Source organism: Tenebrio molitor, chromosome 7, assembly GCF_963966145.1.
Source record: "Tenebrio molitor chromosome 7, icTenMoli1.1, whole genome shotgun sequence".
Taxonomy (NCBI): domain Eukaryota; kingdom Metazoa; phylum Arthropoda; class Insecta; order Coleoptera; family Tenebrionidae; genus Tenebrio; species Tenebrio molitor.
Window position 1 is genome coordinate 2,226,611 of NC_091052.1, and position 14,430 is coordinate 2,241,040.

General features: G+C 34.7%; 4 protein-coding genes across 9 annotated transcripts; 2 read left to right on the plus strand and 2 right to left on the minus strand.

Moving 5' to 3' along the window:
• Positions 1 to 88: 88 nt before the first annotated feature.
• Positions 89 to 10,632, minus strand: LOC138134780 (chorion peroxidase-like). 2 transcript variants are annotated; one of them, XM_069053265.1, is made up of 14 exons: positions 10,472 to 10,632; positions 2,963 to 3,178; positions 2,638 to 2,914; positions 2,374 to 2,588; positions 2,016 to 2,192; positions 1,770 to 1,966; positions 1,529 to 1,721; positions 1,279 to 1,476; positions 1,076 to 1,226; positions 873 to 1,026; positions 662 to 820; positions 406 to 610; positions 222 to 336; positions 89 to 169 (listed from the first exon to the last, which is right to left on the minus strand). In XM_069053265.1, the coding sequence occupies exons 2-14, from the start codon at positions 3,021 to 3,023 to the stop codon at positions 103 to 105; spliced, it is 2,169 nt and encodes a 722-aa protein (XP_068909366.1). In that variant the 5' UTR covers positions 3,024 to 3,178; positions 10,472 to 10,632; the 3' UTR covers positions 89 to 102. The 2 variants fall into 2 exon arrangements, with proteins under 2 accessions (XP_068909366.1, XP_068909365.1); XM_069053264.1 differs by lacking the exon at positions 10,472 to 10,632 and having other exon boundaries at positions 2,963 to 3,380.
• LOC138134783 (uncharacterized) lies at positions 3,427 to 4,378 on the minus strand. Its single transcript, XM_069053272.1, has 3 exons — positions 4,209 to 4,378; positions 3,971 to 4,149; positions 3,427 to 3,912 (listed from the first exon to the last, which is right to left on the minus strand). Exons 1-3 carry the CDS (start codon positions 4,285 to 4,287, stop codon positions 3,718 to 3,720), a joined length of 453 nt encoding a protein of 150 aa, XP_068909373.1. The 5' UTR covers positions 4,288 to 4,378; the 3' UTR covers positions 3,427 to 3,717.
• On the plus strand, positions 6,164 to 10,350 carry LOC138134781 (synaptic vesicle glycoprotein 2C-like). Of its 4 annotated transcripts, none has more exons than XM_069053267.1 (11): positions 6,164 to 6,319; positions 7,936 to 7,997; positions 8,048 to 8,209; positions 8,263 to 8,425; positions 8,476 to 8,597; positions 8,798 to 9,039; positions 9,093 to 9,283; positions 9,336 to 9,595; positions 9,763 to 9,922; positions 9,979 to 10,106; positions 10,166 to 10,350. In XM_069053267.1, exons 1-11 carry the CDS (start codon positions 6,315 to 6,317, stop codon positions 10,222 to 10,224), a joined length of 1,554 nt encoding a protein of 517 aa, XP_068909368.1. In that variant the 5' UTR covers positions 6,164 to 6,314; the 3' UTR covers positions 10,225 to 10,350. The 4 variants fall into 4 exon arrangements, with proteins under 4 accessions (XP_068909368.1, XP_068909370.1, XP_068909367.1 ...); XM_069053269.1 differs by having other exon boundaries at positions 6,167 to 6,319; positions 7,944 to 7,997; XM_069053266.1 differs by lacking the exon at positions 6,164 to 6,319 and adding an exon at positions 6,344 to 7,828 and having other exon boundaries at positions 7,944 to 7,997.
• A 1,468-nt stretch (positions 10,633 to 12,100) lies between the features above and the next one.
• LOC138135881 (synaptic vesicle glycoprotein 2B-like) lies at positions 12,101 to 14,268 on the plus strand. Of its 2 annotated transcripts, XM_069054837.1 has the most exons (10): positions 12,101 to 12,454; positions 12,501 to 12,663; positions 12,711 to 12,892; positions 12,940 to 13,124; positions 13,173 to 13,363; positions 13,409 to 13,550; positions 13,604 to 13,715; positions 13,761 to 13,920; positions 13,967 to 14,094; positions 14,144 to 14,268. In XM_069054837.1, the coding sequence occupies exons 1-10, from the start codon at positions 12,184 to 12,186 to the stop codon at positions 14,197 to 14,199; spliced, it is 1,590 nt and encodes a 529-aa protein (XP_068910938.1). In that variant the 5' UTR covers positions 12,101 to 12,183; the 3' UTR covers positions 14,200 to 14,268. The 2 variants fall into 2 exon arrangements, with proteins under 2 accessions (XP_068910938.1, XP_068910937.1); XM_069054836.1 differs by having other exon boundaries at positions 13,604 to 13,920.
• The last annotated feature ends 162 nt before the right edge of the window (positions 14,269 to 14,430 follow it).

The window sequence follows — 14,430 nt, forward strand, 5'->3', positions numbered from 1 at the left end:
AATAATGGCGCTTCATCGTTCTCCCCGAAGGGAAGATTAGTTGAAACACCATGAGCGGGATGAAACGGCTACAAATAAAATCAACGTGTTAACAATGCATTTTTATTCGCGCCAGTAGATTAAATTTATGCGGGGAATTTCTGAACTCTCACAATCTACAAACTCGTTCCTGCAAAATACAACTTCTGGATTTATGTGTGGAAACCTCATGAAAAAATTACCCTTCTACACCTGGCTTTTTGAAAGCGCTCGGAGCTTGCCGCCCTAGGAGCGTTCCATCACTATTATCACAAATTAAACGAGACATTGATGCTTTGCGCAGTTCCAGCAGTTGTTCTACACAAAAAAGTAAAGTGAAAATCAGCATAACTTTTGCAACTGAAAAATTCATCGAAACAGACTTACCTGGCGCAAACGACCCCGGATTAATCCTGGGACTATTTTCAAAAAAATACTTATCCCCCTTTTTGAGTCGGTAAAACTGATCAGCAATTATATCTCTAAATGTGTATCCCACGATACTCCCTGGAGCTTTCTCTTCCAATAATCCGCCAACCCACAAATCTATGTCATTAACAGAGGCGTAAACCTTTCTTAGTTTTTCGCTTAGCTAAAAATACAATACTTAAGTAAAGAGACTCATTAGTTATTGACGTCCAACTTCGGGACTCAGCTCTTCAAAGTGTTTCAACCTTGGCAGTCCCACCAATTCTCTGTAGTCGTTGTAAGGTCTAAGTCCATGATCTCGACCTCTTTGAATATTAAGAGATGCTAAATCGATACCAAACGGGTTTCCTGCTCGAAACATGTACCGAGTTAACTGAAAAATCCTGGACTAAAGAAAGTATAATGGGTTTGATGGCAAAACTAACAGCTTCATCCAGATTATGATCGACTTGCTGTATCGGTTCTGTGGTCAATGTGCTCAAGAGTTCGTCCATGAAGAAAAATTTTCTCATACGACTAGGTTGAAACATGGTTTCTGGTATAAAAATCATTTCATCCATTCTCTTCTTACCATAGATCCTAAAAACAAGTCGTTTTGACAATTTTTACAATTGAGATAAAACTGTACTTTAAAAGGCCATCGACAGTAGAATGGCCAAATCGGAAAGCCGCAGCTGCGAATTCGTTGGTAGCTGATGGTTCGATTGATTCGTCGTAATCATGAGAATATTCTGTTCCACTAGAGAGTGACAAGTCAAATTGCTCCATAGCCGCGTTGCCTAAAATATCATTCAGAAGTCTTCGATGACACTTTGGATGAATTTAGTTCACCTATCACAATGGGTAAAAATTCTTTGTAAGTGATAACTTGTAACTCAGCCACCACGATTTGTCTCGCTTCCAAAAATACTTCTTCATCTGTCCAGTGAGGATTTAACTTCGATAATTCATTGGCCAACCTGTTATGTTCTCTGAGAAAGATTGTGTGCAATGTTACTAATGAAATCATCTGATTGGTTCTACTGTCCCCTAGAGAGGAAAAGTGAATTGCAGCTTTCACCACAATTAATTTGGAAACTACCTGACATGTAGCAAGCTAAATTTTGTTTCCTATTTAAACATTCATCAGGTTCTGGGGAAAGTGGTAGCATATGTCGTCCGAAATCATTGAAAACACGTAACAATCCTTTTTCAAAACTTCTCAATCTGCCTGTTTGTTCCGGTGTAGACCCATAAATTGCCGACCCATCGATAAAGTGAGTGATTTTGTTCATCTATTAATCAACATCGATAACACAAATATGTGTGAGTTTTTTACACACCTGTTGGGCGTATCCTAATGTACAATCTTGTCTTGGCGCTAAAACAGATCTGACAAAATTCATACACTTCTGATTAAACTGATTATAAAAAGGGTCTTTGTGTGGAATGTCTATTGCCATACACGCATAATGGCGCTCTTCGTGGTGAAGCTTAGCCCTTCCATCATCAGAGCAACAAGATATGGCACTACCATTAGCTACAAAACAAGACTTACGCAAAATTTCAAAAATATGATTTATAAAAACCAAAAGAAAATTCAATGGACTGGGTGATATCGTGTGAAAGGAATTGACCAAACTGCATAACCATCAAGGTATGTTCATGGTTGACAGCGCTACCGTCAGAAATGATGGTGGAGCTGATTAATCTAGGACTTGCAAGTGCTTGGCCCTCATGTTCAGAGACTCGAGGAAGCCAGATTCCTAAAAAGAAAAAGAAAGATTGTGTGCTTAAGACAGAAGTGATTTTAGCTTGCTGCGAACGATTTTAGCGTGATGCGAACGCGAACGATTTTAGCGTGACGCATGAAACTATTATTCACTGTCCGGGAATAAAATAAAAAGAAGTTTTCACTTCAAAAAAATCAATGCGAGTAGCACCTACCATCTTCATAACTAGGTGGTAAAAGCCTAGCGTAGGGCGTCATTCCACTACCCCATGCTGGATTTGGTGCGTTGTTGCAAGCACCATCAATTCTTCTGTATTTGACTGGATACAATGGACAGTGAGGTTTCGCAGCGCAAGCGATTCCAAGAGGAGTTGCACTTAAATCTTGTTGCAACATGCCAAGCTCGATCTGTTGGTTGGTCAACCCTTGCCTAAAACACATATTGACTCAACAATAAAATAGGTTCAGTGAAATTGTACCGATTTTTGAAATCTCGTGTGGCCAAAGCTATTTCCATCGCTCTGGACGCCAAATCCAACACTTCTGACAAATCAGTTTTGGTTAAAAGTTTGAAATTTCGGAAGTGGTCGTAACTTGGAGATCCAGGAAAGAGTAGGTGACCATCAGCCAACAACACTGTTTCCTTCACTTTATATTCGTTTATCTTATCCTGACTGTGTCTGGCGATCAAGTTTATAGTTTGTGGGTTCATTCTTACCAAGTGCTGACGTCCTCGAGGATGTCGATCTTCAGATGCTACAACAAACGAATTTCAAAACTGTACTGGAGTGAGTTTTTACTTACTTGTATGATTTTGTCCAGTGAAGCAACATACTCCATCACTACCGACGGCAGTCTTGCACATTTTTTTGGTTTCGATTCGGACATGTGCCGGGCATTGCACGAAAGGCACACAGTGAGATTTATCAATACAGAAATCTGAATGTTTTGAAGCATTGGAAATGAGATCGTCTTCCAAAAGCGTATTATTTTGAGTTCCTTGGAAAAAATTCGAAGGACCTGAATCGCCGAAGACAGGATTTATTAGAAAACAAAAATACACCACTTTGTACTCAATCATGATAATCGACAAATTACTAATTAAATTAATTCGCTGGTGCAAAAATTATACCATTTCACAACACAACACGCTTATTCGGCATAATTGTAAAATTTCTTGTCTGGACTTTTTCATGTTGGAATTTGCATTTGTGCAAATTTTTTGCTTGTATTTAACGCAAAAGGATTTAACAACAATTAAAACCAAATTGAAATACTCATTTCTTTGTTATTTAATTTGTTGCGTTTTATAAATTAAAAATACAGCATACAATAAAATCTTTAAAAATGATACGGAATTCAATGGAAATATTTTGTAGTGTTACATTCAAACAATATTTTAAAAATGTATTTGTATCATTTTGTAGAAAACTCTACTCCGATAGTTCTCTAAATTTTAAACAGTTCGCTGTAAATGGTTTTGTCGATAATTCTAGCGCATTTGAAGAGATGGCTCCGTAGACACTTTATTTATAAAATGGCGCAATCGCTAACTTCCGTTAATAACTTTGGTCGCTGAAAGCCCCAAAGTAACAGATAACTCCCTCTTTGGGGAGAGGTTGACTGTTTAAAAAATTTTCAGGTGCGACTTTCTTCTTTTCAAGATTCTTTTCTTTCTCCTCGTCACTCACAGTATCGAGCCATGACATATTATTATCCGAAGCTATCAAAACATCATCGATTATTTTCTGTTCCTAAAATCACACAAAAAATCGTTTTTCTGATGCTACGATTTTTAAATAGGCAACGGACCAGTACGTCTCGAAGAGGTAAAATTTTTCTTGGAGGTAGTTCCTTAAAATACTCCTCAATTCTGTTATTTTGCAACATTAGTAGTATAAACCAAATGTACTCGTTCCTTATAGCCATCTCTTGTTGTGTTTGATCGAGTTCCGCGAGTACGTCAAACCATATTCGTATGTGCTGTCGGTCTTCATTTACAAAATACAACACATTGAAATAGGTGGATTATTTGTTTTTACAGTTTTACCTGTTGCAGGCATTAACTGGACCAATGCTTTTGCTAACATTAAATTGTACTGAAATTGTTCGTTTAGATCTGAGGCCATGTTTCTACAAGAATTTTCTAATAAAAAATTAGTTTGACAGTAAATTATGACAGGAAATTTTTGACAATTGCTGTAATTTCTGTGACAAAAGTTTCCTCATATTTCAGACGAATTTTACAGAATGCGTATATACAGAAAAATATAAAAACATATAAATATCAAAATATATACGGGGTGATCAAGAAGGATTATTTAAATTAGCAACACAATTATTAAGAACATTTTTTTTGTTTGATCTTTCTTTTATTTTCACTTAATTTTTTTGCGCAACACGAATGAACACACCTCTAATAATTATTTCTCCTTGATTTTCTATTATTATCGCACTAGTGCGTAATAGTGAACATTATTCTGTTGAAATTGTCATAGTAATGTGCTTATCATGAATAGTTGTCTGACAGTTGTTATTTCACTATCAGTAAAAATTTTCTAACAATGTGTAATTGGTACACATAATTTTGTTTGGTAACAAACAATATTCTATAATTTCTTTTGATACGATAACATAATCTAAAATTCTAGAAAACTGAAATATTTAAGTACACTTCCAGAAAATTTTATTATGATTATTGGTTAAGCAGTAACAAGCTCTACTTTTAATAAAAATTTAAATTACAAGGTGAAATATACAGTGTTTTTCTTTTGGTTTTCCTCTTTTGTCAATTGTATTTCACTATTTCTCAAAACTATTTCATATTTACGCCACTTTGACATGTAATAGAGATAGGAAATAGTTTTGAGAAATAGTGAAATACAAATGACAAAAGAGGAAAACCAAAAAAAAAAAACAGTGTAATAAAGCTTTATCTGAAAAAATATTACAGAGTAATTAATCAATGATCAGAGTGTTCCGTTTGATAAAAAAAAATAAGAATTATTAGCAGAAGACAGGGATCATTAGGATGACGTCAAAAAAATCACTGAAGTTCTTGAAAATTAAAAAAATTAAAAGAATCTCACATCCAGCATAATAATAATAATTAGTAAATTGCATAACAGATTAAAAAATACGGTCATTTCAGCTGCTTCTCTCTGGTTATTTCCGCTTCATTAATATCCCCAATTGAAACATAAACTCTGCAAGCAATTCATGGTCTAGTGATAAGAAAGTTAATGTGAAAGTAAAAACAAAATATTATTGTAAATCTTCTTCTCATGTTATTACACGTTCAGTTAATCACAAAATAACACCACAACAACCTGGACTATTACAAAAATAAAGTAACAAAACATATTTTTGAAAGTGTTTTCGTGCGTAAATAATATTCCAAAATAATTGGAATTTGACGGGAACCTGGTACCAAAAATCCCTCTTTTATCGGTGCTTTCCGAACCAGAACGACGACAGTACCAATGTTATTCCAGTTGCATTGAAAAAAATTGCTATAATGTCAGCGACAAGAACTGAGTAACTAATTTGTTTATGAAGAGATAAAATTGTCTCAATTTTGCACCCACGTTTCCTAGTGTGAACTTTGCCCTTGAGTTATCAATATTTACAACACGCAATCCTCGCAACTATTGTTTAATGTGTGCAATTTTTATCACGGTTTCAACACAAATCCGTTCAAGCTCCGAACCAGAAATATCCGCCTCGAAGAAATACATCATCAACAATCACAATGTTGTAGCGTGGCTTTCAAATACGTAATAAAAACCAACAAAAATAGCTCAGGAGAAGATAAAGATTGCCTTTTTGTTAAGTTTAATGTCAATTCTACTAAAAATAGTATCATGGTTATCGGGTACTTCCTAGAGGATGGTCAGACTGGAGTGTTAACGTTAACAAGGTCATTGAAAATTCACTGTTATTGACGTATGCTTTCCCAAAAAAAACCGCTTATTTACGTCTTGACACTACTTAAGACGATGGAATCAAAACAATTTCAGTCGCCGTATAATTGACCCAAAACGATGACCCGACAAAAGAAGTATTAAATTTTACATCAAGCAAATTCGAGCTTAGATCTCTGATATTCGTGACTACTTGCATAAGTGTTTTATCAGCCCAATTGTTTACCAACAATATGGGGTAAGTTGTTTGTTGCACATTGATCCCTAATTTCATGCTTATTAGTTTATTCTTGCAATTCAAATCTAATCATTAATTTTTCTTACAATTATCTTAATTTGTTCGTCATTTTTTTAACAATGCTTCAACTTGCTAGAAACTATCTGATACATTCAATACAATTTCACGTGAACTTTTCCAATAAACGTCGCAAGCTGTAACTCTGTTATTTATTTTCCAATTTCATGAAACAAAAAAATAAATAATTATGCAAATACAATCGGGTGATTTTTTTAAATTAAAAAAAACTGTCTCCATTACAAGATAATGGAGCCACAATAACAGTCTAGAAGTAAAATTTACAAAATCATCCGATATAAAACCGCCTAGTTTTGACTTTGTAAACATTACTTTCAATTATAGTATTTTTTTCAAATGGATAATTATACCTTTTTTAATTAATGTCATTAATGTCATCGGAAACCGACTTATTGCGGAATCAGGCGATTCAAAATCAAAGAAATTCCTTTTTGAGAGGATTTCCCTTGTCATTCAACGTGGAAACGCTGCAAGCATTCGAGGCACTTTTCCAGATTCCGCATTATTATCGGAAATTTTTGTATTGTAAAACTAAAATATTATGTACTTATGTTATTAGTTATTACCTATATATATTTTTTAATTTACTCTTGTAGTGATTTTTTTTTCTGATACACTAATGTCTAACAAATCGTCTATATTCAATAAAAAATCTAAATAAAACATTTATCGATATTAATTTGCATTTGGGTATTAGAAAATTATACTTATTGAAGAATTCTAATGCACAATAATGTCAAGCCGCTTAGTAAATTACATAAAGCAGAACAAACTATTTCAATATCTGAAAATGTATCTTCACAAAAATGCTGACAAATAATTGTATCGCGCGTTCAAGAAATCCTGGGCTGAGAAGGCCTTGGAAACCGTCAATTGTTGTGCTTTTTTAAAGCGTAGATTAATTGGATCATGTTGACAGCTAACCTAAAATTTAGAGCCAGAAAATTCTTTCTTTTTTTCTTTCTTTGCAATGTTTTACATTAAAAATAGAATATCTTAACGATTCCTATTCTCGAAGCAAATAGCTAAGGGTACCCTTTGTTGAAAACAAACATGTTCAATTAAACATAAACGGCGGGAAATTCAAACGTTACACTGTTCTAAACGGTTTAATTTTTCCAACGCCTACTCAGCCCAGGATTTGATTTGAACGCGCGATATTTTTAATTGGGTCAACGTGACATGTAGCAACAAACAAGGATCATCCATTTCCTTAACATTTACGTAGTTAATGAGGCATTTTTAAAGCCGTATCAAACAAATGGGTGATAGTGACTCTTTCCTAAACAAACAAATAAGTTATTTATTTTTCCAATGCTAACAATACCGATAATAAGCAACGTGCCTAAAGTACGGTATCAGTTTAGTCTCCAGCACGAAGCGAAATGGACCGTTCCTCGTTAATTATCCAAGAAAATGACAACGACGTCGGTACGATTATCTGACCTATCGTTAAAATTCCCTTCACTAATCTCCTATCGCGCTGAATCAATTTTTCTAAGACAACGCGTTCTAACTAGGTTTAATAATCATTTAAGTGTTTTAGATTACGTCGAAAAGGCCCAAACAGCAGATTTCGAAACAGCCATCCACTACTCACGTAAGTTTACCAACAAAAATTTTTCAACACTTGATAATCATCCGTTTTAGGATATGGAAAATTTCAAACCTTGTTGTTGGCAGTTTGTGGGACAATTTACGCAACATGCGCCATCAGTACCACAACTTTATCTTTCGTTTTGCCTTCAGCCGAATGCGACTTCAATCTGTCCTCGATTGATAAAGGAAAATTATCTGCGATGCCGTTAATCGGTTGGTAATTTCAACGCTGCCACGAGCTAAACCTAATGCAAATTCTATCGCAGGGATGATATTCGGCTGCAGCCTTTGGGGATCTATCGCGGATTCTAAGGGTCGCAAAGTTGCAATCATGTCATCACTTTTGGTAGATTTTCTGGCGGCTTTTATATCGTCGTTCGCTCAGAGTTTCCAGCTGTTCTTGATTTGTCGATTCTTCAATGGGTTTGGGTAAGGACTTTGACAATTCCCACCAAAAGCAGTTTAAACCCATTTATCAGAATTATAGGAGCCACCAGTATTATCTTCTCGTATCTGGGGGAGTTCGCTTCAAAAAAACACAGAGACGTCATGCTGGGTCGGCTGGAAGTGTTTTGGAACATCGGAGTCATTTTCTTGCCAGGTAAGTGCTAAGCATAAGTTTTAGCGTAAGTTTAGATAATCTAATTTATGTTTGATGCAGAGTAGGTTGCCAGTCTGGCCAAAAAATTATGAGGAATCTTCTTTAGAACAGTCAGTCTGGTCCGAGCTACTTATTGCAGTGTAAAACATCATAAAATGACACAATGTTAAAACTTAACGACATTGTTGTTCCGTTTGTAGGTTTGGCTTGGATTCTGCTCAACAAAACCATGCTGGACAACTTCAGCGACCATGGAAATTTCAGTCCGTGGAGAATTTTTGTCCTGGTTTGCAGTTTCCCGAGCTTGATTAGTGTGATCATGCTCTACTTCTTGCCAGAAACGCCCAAATTTCTAATCTCCAAAGGCCAATATGAGAAAGCAAAAATCGTCTTCCAAAAAGTTTTCACTTTCAACACCGGACATCCTTACTACGTCTACCCCGTAAGAATCCAGTTAAAACCAAACAATTTTAGTCTAACGTTATCAAATTCTAGGTTATGACCCTGGAAGATGAATATGAAAACAACAACAATGACACAGAAACTGACGTCAAAGAAATTCCATTCAAAACAAAGGTTTATCAAAAAATGTGCAATTTTGCGGAAGACATGAAGATGCTATTTGAACAACCGTACCTCAAATATCTTGGAATCACCTGTTTTGTTGATTTTGGGTTAATGGCAAGGTAAAATCCACTCGAATGGAAAAGTTTTTGCTACAATCAATTTTTTCCGCAGCTATTATACGTTGATCATGTGGTTCCCCGAAATTTTCGAAAGGTTCAATCAGTTCGAGTTGACCCACCCAAACATGACCGCAAGTGTTTGCATAGTATCACAAACAAATGACAGTATTGAAGTACTATTCCCAAAACCTTGCAATCCTGCGCTAAATAGTCGCGTCTTTCTTGACACGATTATCATAGGTTTAAGTTGTATTCCTACGTCAGTATCACTGAGCTTTTTCATGAAAAAGTTTGGCAAGAAATTCGTATTAAGTGAGTAAACTGTTGTTGTTTTGTCAATTAGTCATAGCCATAACAATTATGACATCAGTGCTTTTCCACCGCTGATTACGTTTAGTATTGATGCCTTGGACTTTGATCCAAGGATTTATTGTTTGTTAAAAAAACAACAGAGATGTGATTGAATTCTTTTCTTGCAGTTGTTGGTTTGGTGATGTCAGGGTTATCAACCCTTTCGTTAAACTGGGTCCAGAGTACAACTCAGACATTAGTACTGTCATGTATTTTCGAAGCGTTGACCAGTATTCTTGAGGCCGTGATTTTTTGCGTCATTGTAGATTTATTTCCTACAAATCTCAGGTACGATATTTTATGGATGTCAAAATAAACAAACCTACATTTGTTTTTCATTTTAGGGCAATTGCTTTGGCACTGACTGCCTCCTCGGGTAGAATTGGTGCTATTTTTGGAAATGTGGTTTTTGGATTGCTGATTGATGTCATGTGTTTCGTCCCCATCTATTTATTTGGAATACTTTTAATAGGTATGAATTTTGGAAATTATATTTTTTATCTCTAACAAAAACGTTTTTAATGTTTGTAGCTAGTGGAATGTTATGTGTGGCTTTACCCAAGACTGATAAATATTTGGTGATACATTAGTTTTTATAAGATTTTTGGACATTTTTGATATTCATTTTTTATTTATTTATATTTATATACCACTTCGTTTGTACCATGTAACTTGTAATTTATATATTTTTTATTAAAATGAAATTTATTACTGAATTTTGTCTTATTTCCACCATTGCGAAAACAGAAAAATAATTATGTAGTTAGACCAGGTGTAGACTGTATAAGCTACACAGCTATTATAAAGAAACTTAAAAACAAACAAAAATTAAATTACCCTTTATATCCGGCTCACAAGCTATCCGCGCCGTCCTCAATGGAAATCTCTTTCATTGTCAATGGACGAAATCTAGTCAGGATGAAACAAAAACAAAAAACAATCTTTCTCTTAGCATATTGATTGAAGAAATTATTATTCATATCATGACTGACCATAAGGAGCAACAATCTCCTCTAATACTTAAGTTAAAAATAAACAAAATTATGAAACAATTTGACATGCACAAGAAGGCAATTATTGTACAAAAAATGCGAAATGACAATAGCGAAATAACAATAAGAAGTGATGGAAGCAGCATGGAAACCCCATCATCAGCATCCAATAAAGTTTTACATTCAAATTGTATTTTCTATAATTGTTCTTTTGCTTGGATCGGAAAAAAATTGTTTGCCTCCTTTCGACGATAAGGTTCCACACTATATTACACCAAACATGACCTTCAAGCAGCTAGGAAGTGAACTCACAAGAAAGTGAAATGATACCTCGGGTTTACCCAATGGAAGCTAGTCAAAACATTGGATTCTAAGGAATTGTAATTGGTTTAAAACCATTACAAATTGATTTAGTTAATATTTTTTTATTGACAAACCTAACCTCTCTTCTACTATTTATTTTGACGGTTCTTGATAGTTGGTATCACTTTTCTAGTATGCGTCAAAATTCAAAACACGCAAATTGTCAAAACCTACTACGATACCACAATCATTTTGGATTTTTGGGACACTTTGTATATATAATCCAAACCATAACTGTACTCTCAAGATGGGAAAAATTATTCTAAAATTTTATGCAGGTGCTATATTGTTAGCATTTTCAATTGCAGACTATGGAAATAATCTGAAAACCTCGGTCAAGATCATAATATAAGGTCAGTAATTGATAACCTAGTTTGTTGATCACAATTACATATTTGTTCTTTAGCTTTTTATAAAATGGTTTCCGTATTCTCTAAAAAATAGAGTCCTTAAGTGTGTACAGATTATTTCATTAAAAAAAAGACAAACTTCATATTTAGACTTATAACACTGAATAACAGCCAAAAATTTTCCTAGGCGGACTAAGCTAATTTAAGCTAATACCATCTACACTTAGGGTTGTTAAAATACTAAGAAATAAATATTTTCATCAAGAAAAAACAAATTCAAAGTTAAATTTTTTTATCAAATGGATTTTAATTTTTAATTTATGGACTGTTTGATACTGTAGGATCTCTTGTTTTATCTACAGAATGCCTTTTAATCTGGATGGTTTTGGATTTAAACACACAAGTTAGGGCTGCTGTTTATTCTCTCAGAGTTTACAAGCTTCTGGTCAAGACTAATAACTACCCGCCAGTCGTCTCTGGTAGGGGTGGGTGGCTATCTGGCCCGACCGGTTAAATATAGCTGGAGGCTATGATTCTTACAATACAATTCAATACAATATAAGAATTTTAATCTAATATTTAACATGACATGTTTGTACAGGGACTATGAAAGAACTTATAACTGAAGTGAAGTTTAAAAATATTTCTGTAGCTAATTCCTTGATAAATAGATATCTATAAATCGTTAACATTATTTTCTTTAATAACCTCTTACACAGTGGCACCAGCCTCCTATTTTAACATGTAAGATCCAAATCTAAGTCACTTGTCACATCGATGACACAAAACTGACACAATTTTCAGTACTCTTATTTAGCTGTATTAATTGTTTACAACCAAACAAATGGGTTCTTTAAAGAATCCTCACACAGCATCTGCCAGTGCTGCCAACGCCATCGAAACAGAAAGCAACGAAGAAGCTGCAAAGTTTGAAATGGCGATTTCAGCCACTCAGTTTGGGAAATTTAATTACTGTCTCTTCCTACTGTCAGTTCCCGGTGCATGGACCATCGTTTTTGAAGTTACCACAATGTCATACGTATTCCCCGCAGCACAGTGCGATTTGGATTTATCTCTTCACGACAAGGGTCTCTTAAATGCCAGTGCTTATTTTGGTACAGTACAATCTCTTCACTAGCTTCATGTAACAACATTTTTCAGGAATGATCTCAGGCGGTTGCTTATGGGGATTTCTATCTGATACATTGGGGAGAAAAAAAATCATGATAACAACATACTTATTAGACGGATTGATGGTTATCATAAGCGGATTTTCACAAAATTTTACAATGCTATTCACCTGTAAATTTTTGGGAGGATTTTTGTAAGGCTACATAAAATAATACAAATTAATCGTAACAGTTCAAGTAGCTCTTGCGGTGCTGGTTCAGCATTGATTTCCCATTTATTAGAATTCCATTCTGCCAAGTACCGAGCAAGAGTACAAATGCTGAGAGGCGTTTTCGGTATGAGTTTTGGAACGATAATCTTGCCACTTCTTGGACTACTCATTTTGCCTGCAGACATTAACATGGAAATCTCCAATCACTTTGGTTCGACCACACCTCTGTTAAATATTTAACAAAACCTTAAATTCCAGTTTTACATTCTTGGAATGTGTACCTCCTCACTTGCGCCATACCTCCTTTGCTCAGTGGAATCATATTTATTTTTTTGCCAGAAAGTCCAAAGTTTCTAATGACAGTCGGTCGCAATGAAGAAGCCCTAGCCCTCTTTGAAAAAATCTATAGTTGCAATACTGGAAAAAATAAAGAAGACTTTCCAGTCAGAATTTTTGATTTTTTTAAATTTCCATTAAGTGTGCTCTTCTAGATTAAATTGTTAGTTGACGAAACAAGACATGACAAAGCTAACGAGAAGAAACATGGAGGACGAGTTACACCAAACAGAACCAAAATGCAAGCTCTTAGAGAAGGATGTCAACAGATTAGACCAATTTGTTTTCCTCCGTATCTTCAATACATAATATTAGTAACTACTATTCAGTCTTTCTGCATGTTAAGGTATGTCGTAACACACTCACATACATTTTTCAAGATAAGTTTTAGCATACAGACCTTAAGGCTTTGGCTACCCCAAATCTTTCAGTCAATTAATGATTATCAACACTACAACAATGGAACTGCTGATCTTTGTTCCATGTTAAAAATGATCAATCCAATACAATCGCCGTCGTCCACGTGCAGTGTTGTAAGACTTATTTTTATTTTTCATTTTTTTCTCGTGTGTATTACTACTTTCAGAATTTTTCATCAAGTGTCTACATCAATACTATGATAGTAGCTAGTATCTCCGTCACTGGATACATTACCATAGCTGTGTTAATAAATAAAGTGGGAAAAAAGCTGCTTATAGGTACACCTAATGCAAGAGAAACACTCGATACAATGTGTTTTCCAGCATTATCGTGCTTTTCCAGTGGAGTGTTTGCATTATCAATTTTCTTTGCCCAAAATACTGCCACAGTTTTATCACTATCGTCGTTATTTTTAACTCTAGGGGCTATTGCTTTAACTATTATAATTACTGTAATCGTAGATTTTTTTCCAACAACACAAAGGTATTTTATCCTGGGTGTTTTATAATAATTTGACGCAGAATTTTAGATCCTTCACGATTGCTGTCGTGATGGTGCTCGGAAGAGTAGCTGCGATGATTGGTAACGTGATATTTCCTTTACTGTTGGAAGCTGGTTGTGCTCCTCCATTTATTGTTGTTGGTTCACTTCTTATCGGTATGATCAGTAATTATATTACCAACCCAGGACATAATTTACGTTGCAGTAAGTGCTCTCCTTACAATACTTTTACCAAACACTGATTTAAAACCACTGGAGTAAGAAAATATTCTTAATAATGCATTGAAAATTTTAAAATTAGCCTCAAATGTATAGAAGAAATATGTCAAATATATATAAAAATAAGAAATTCCTGCTAGAACTGATTTACTTTAAAATGTTTGTCTTTAATATTTATTTTCAAAAAATCAAAAAATCTTAAAGTAAATCAATGTCGTCTTTTGGTTTTTATTTTTCTGCTGCCTCTGCTGCATATCCTGCTCTCATTGTTTT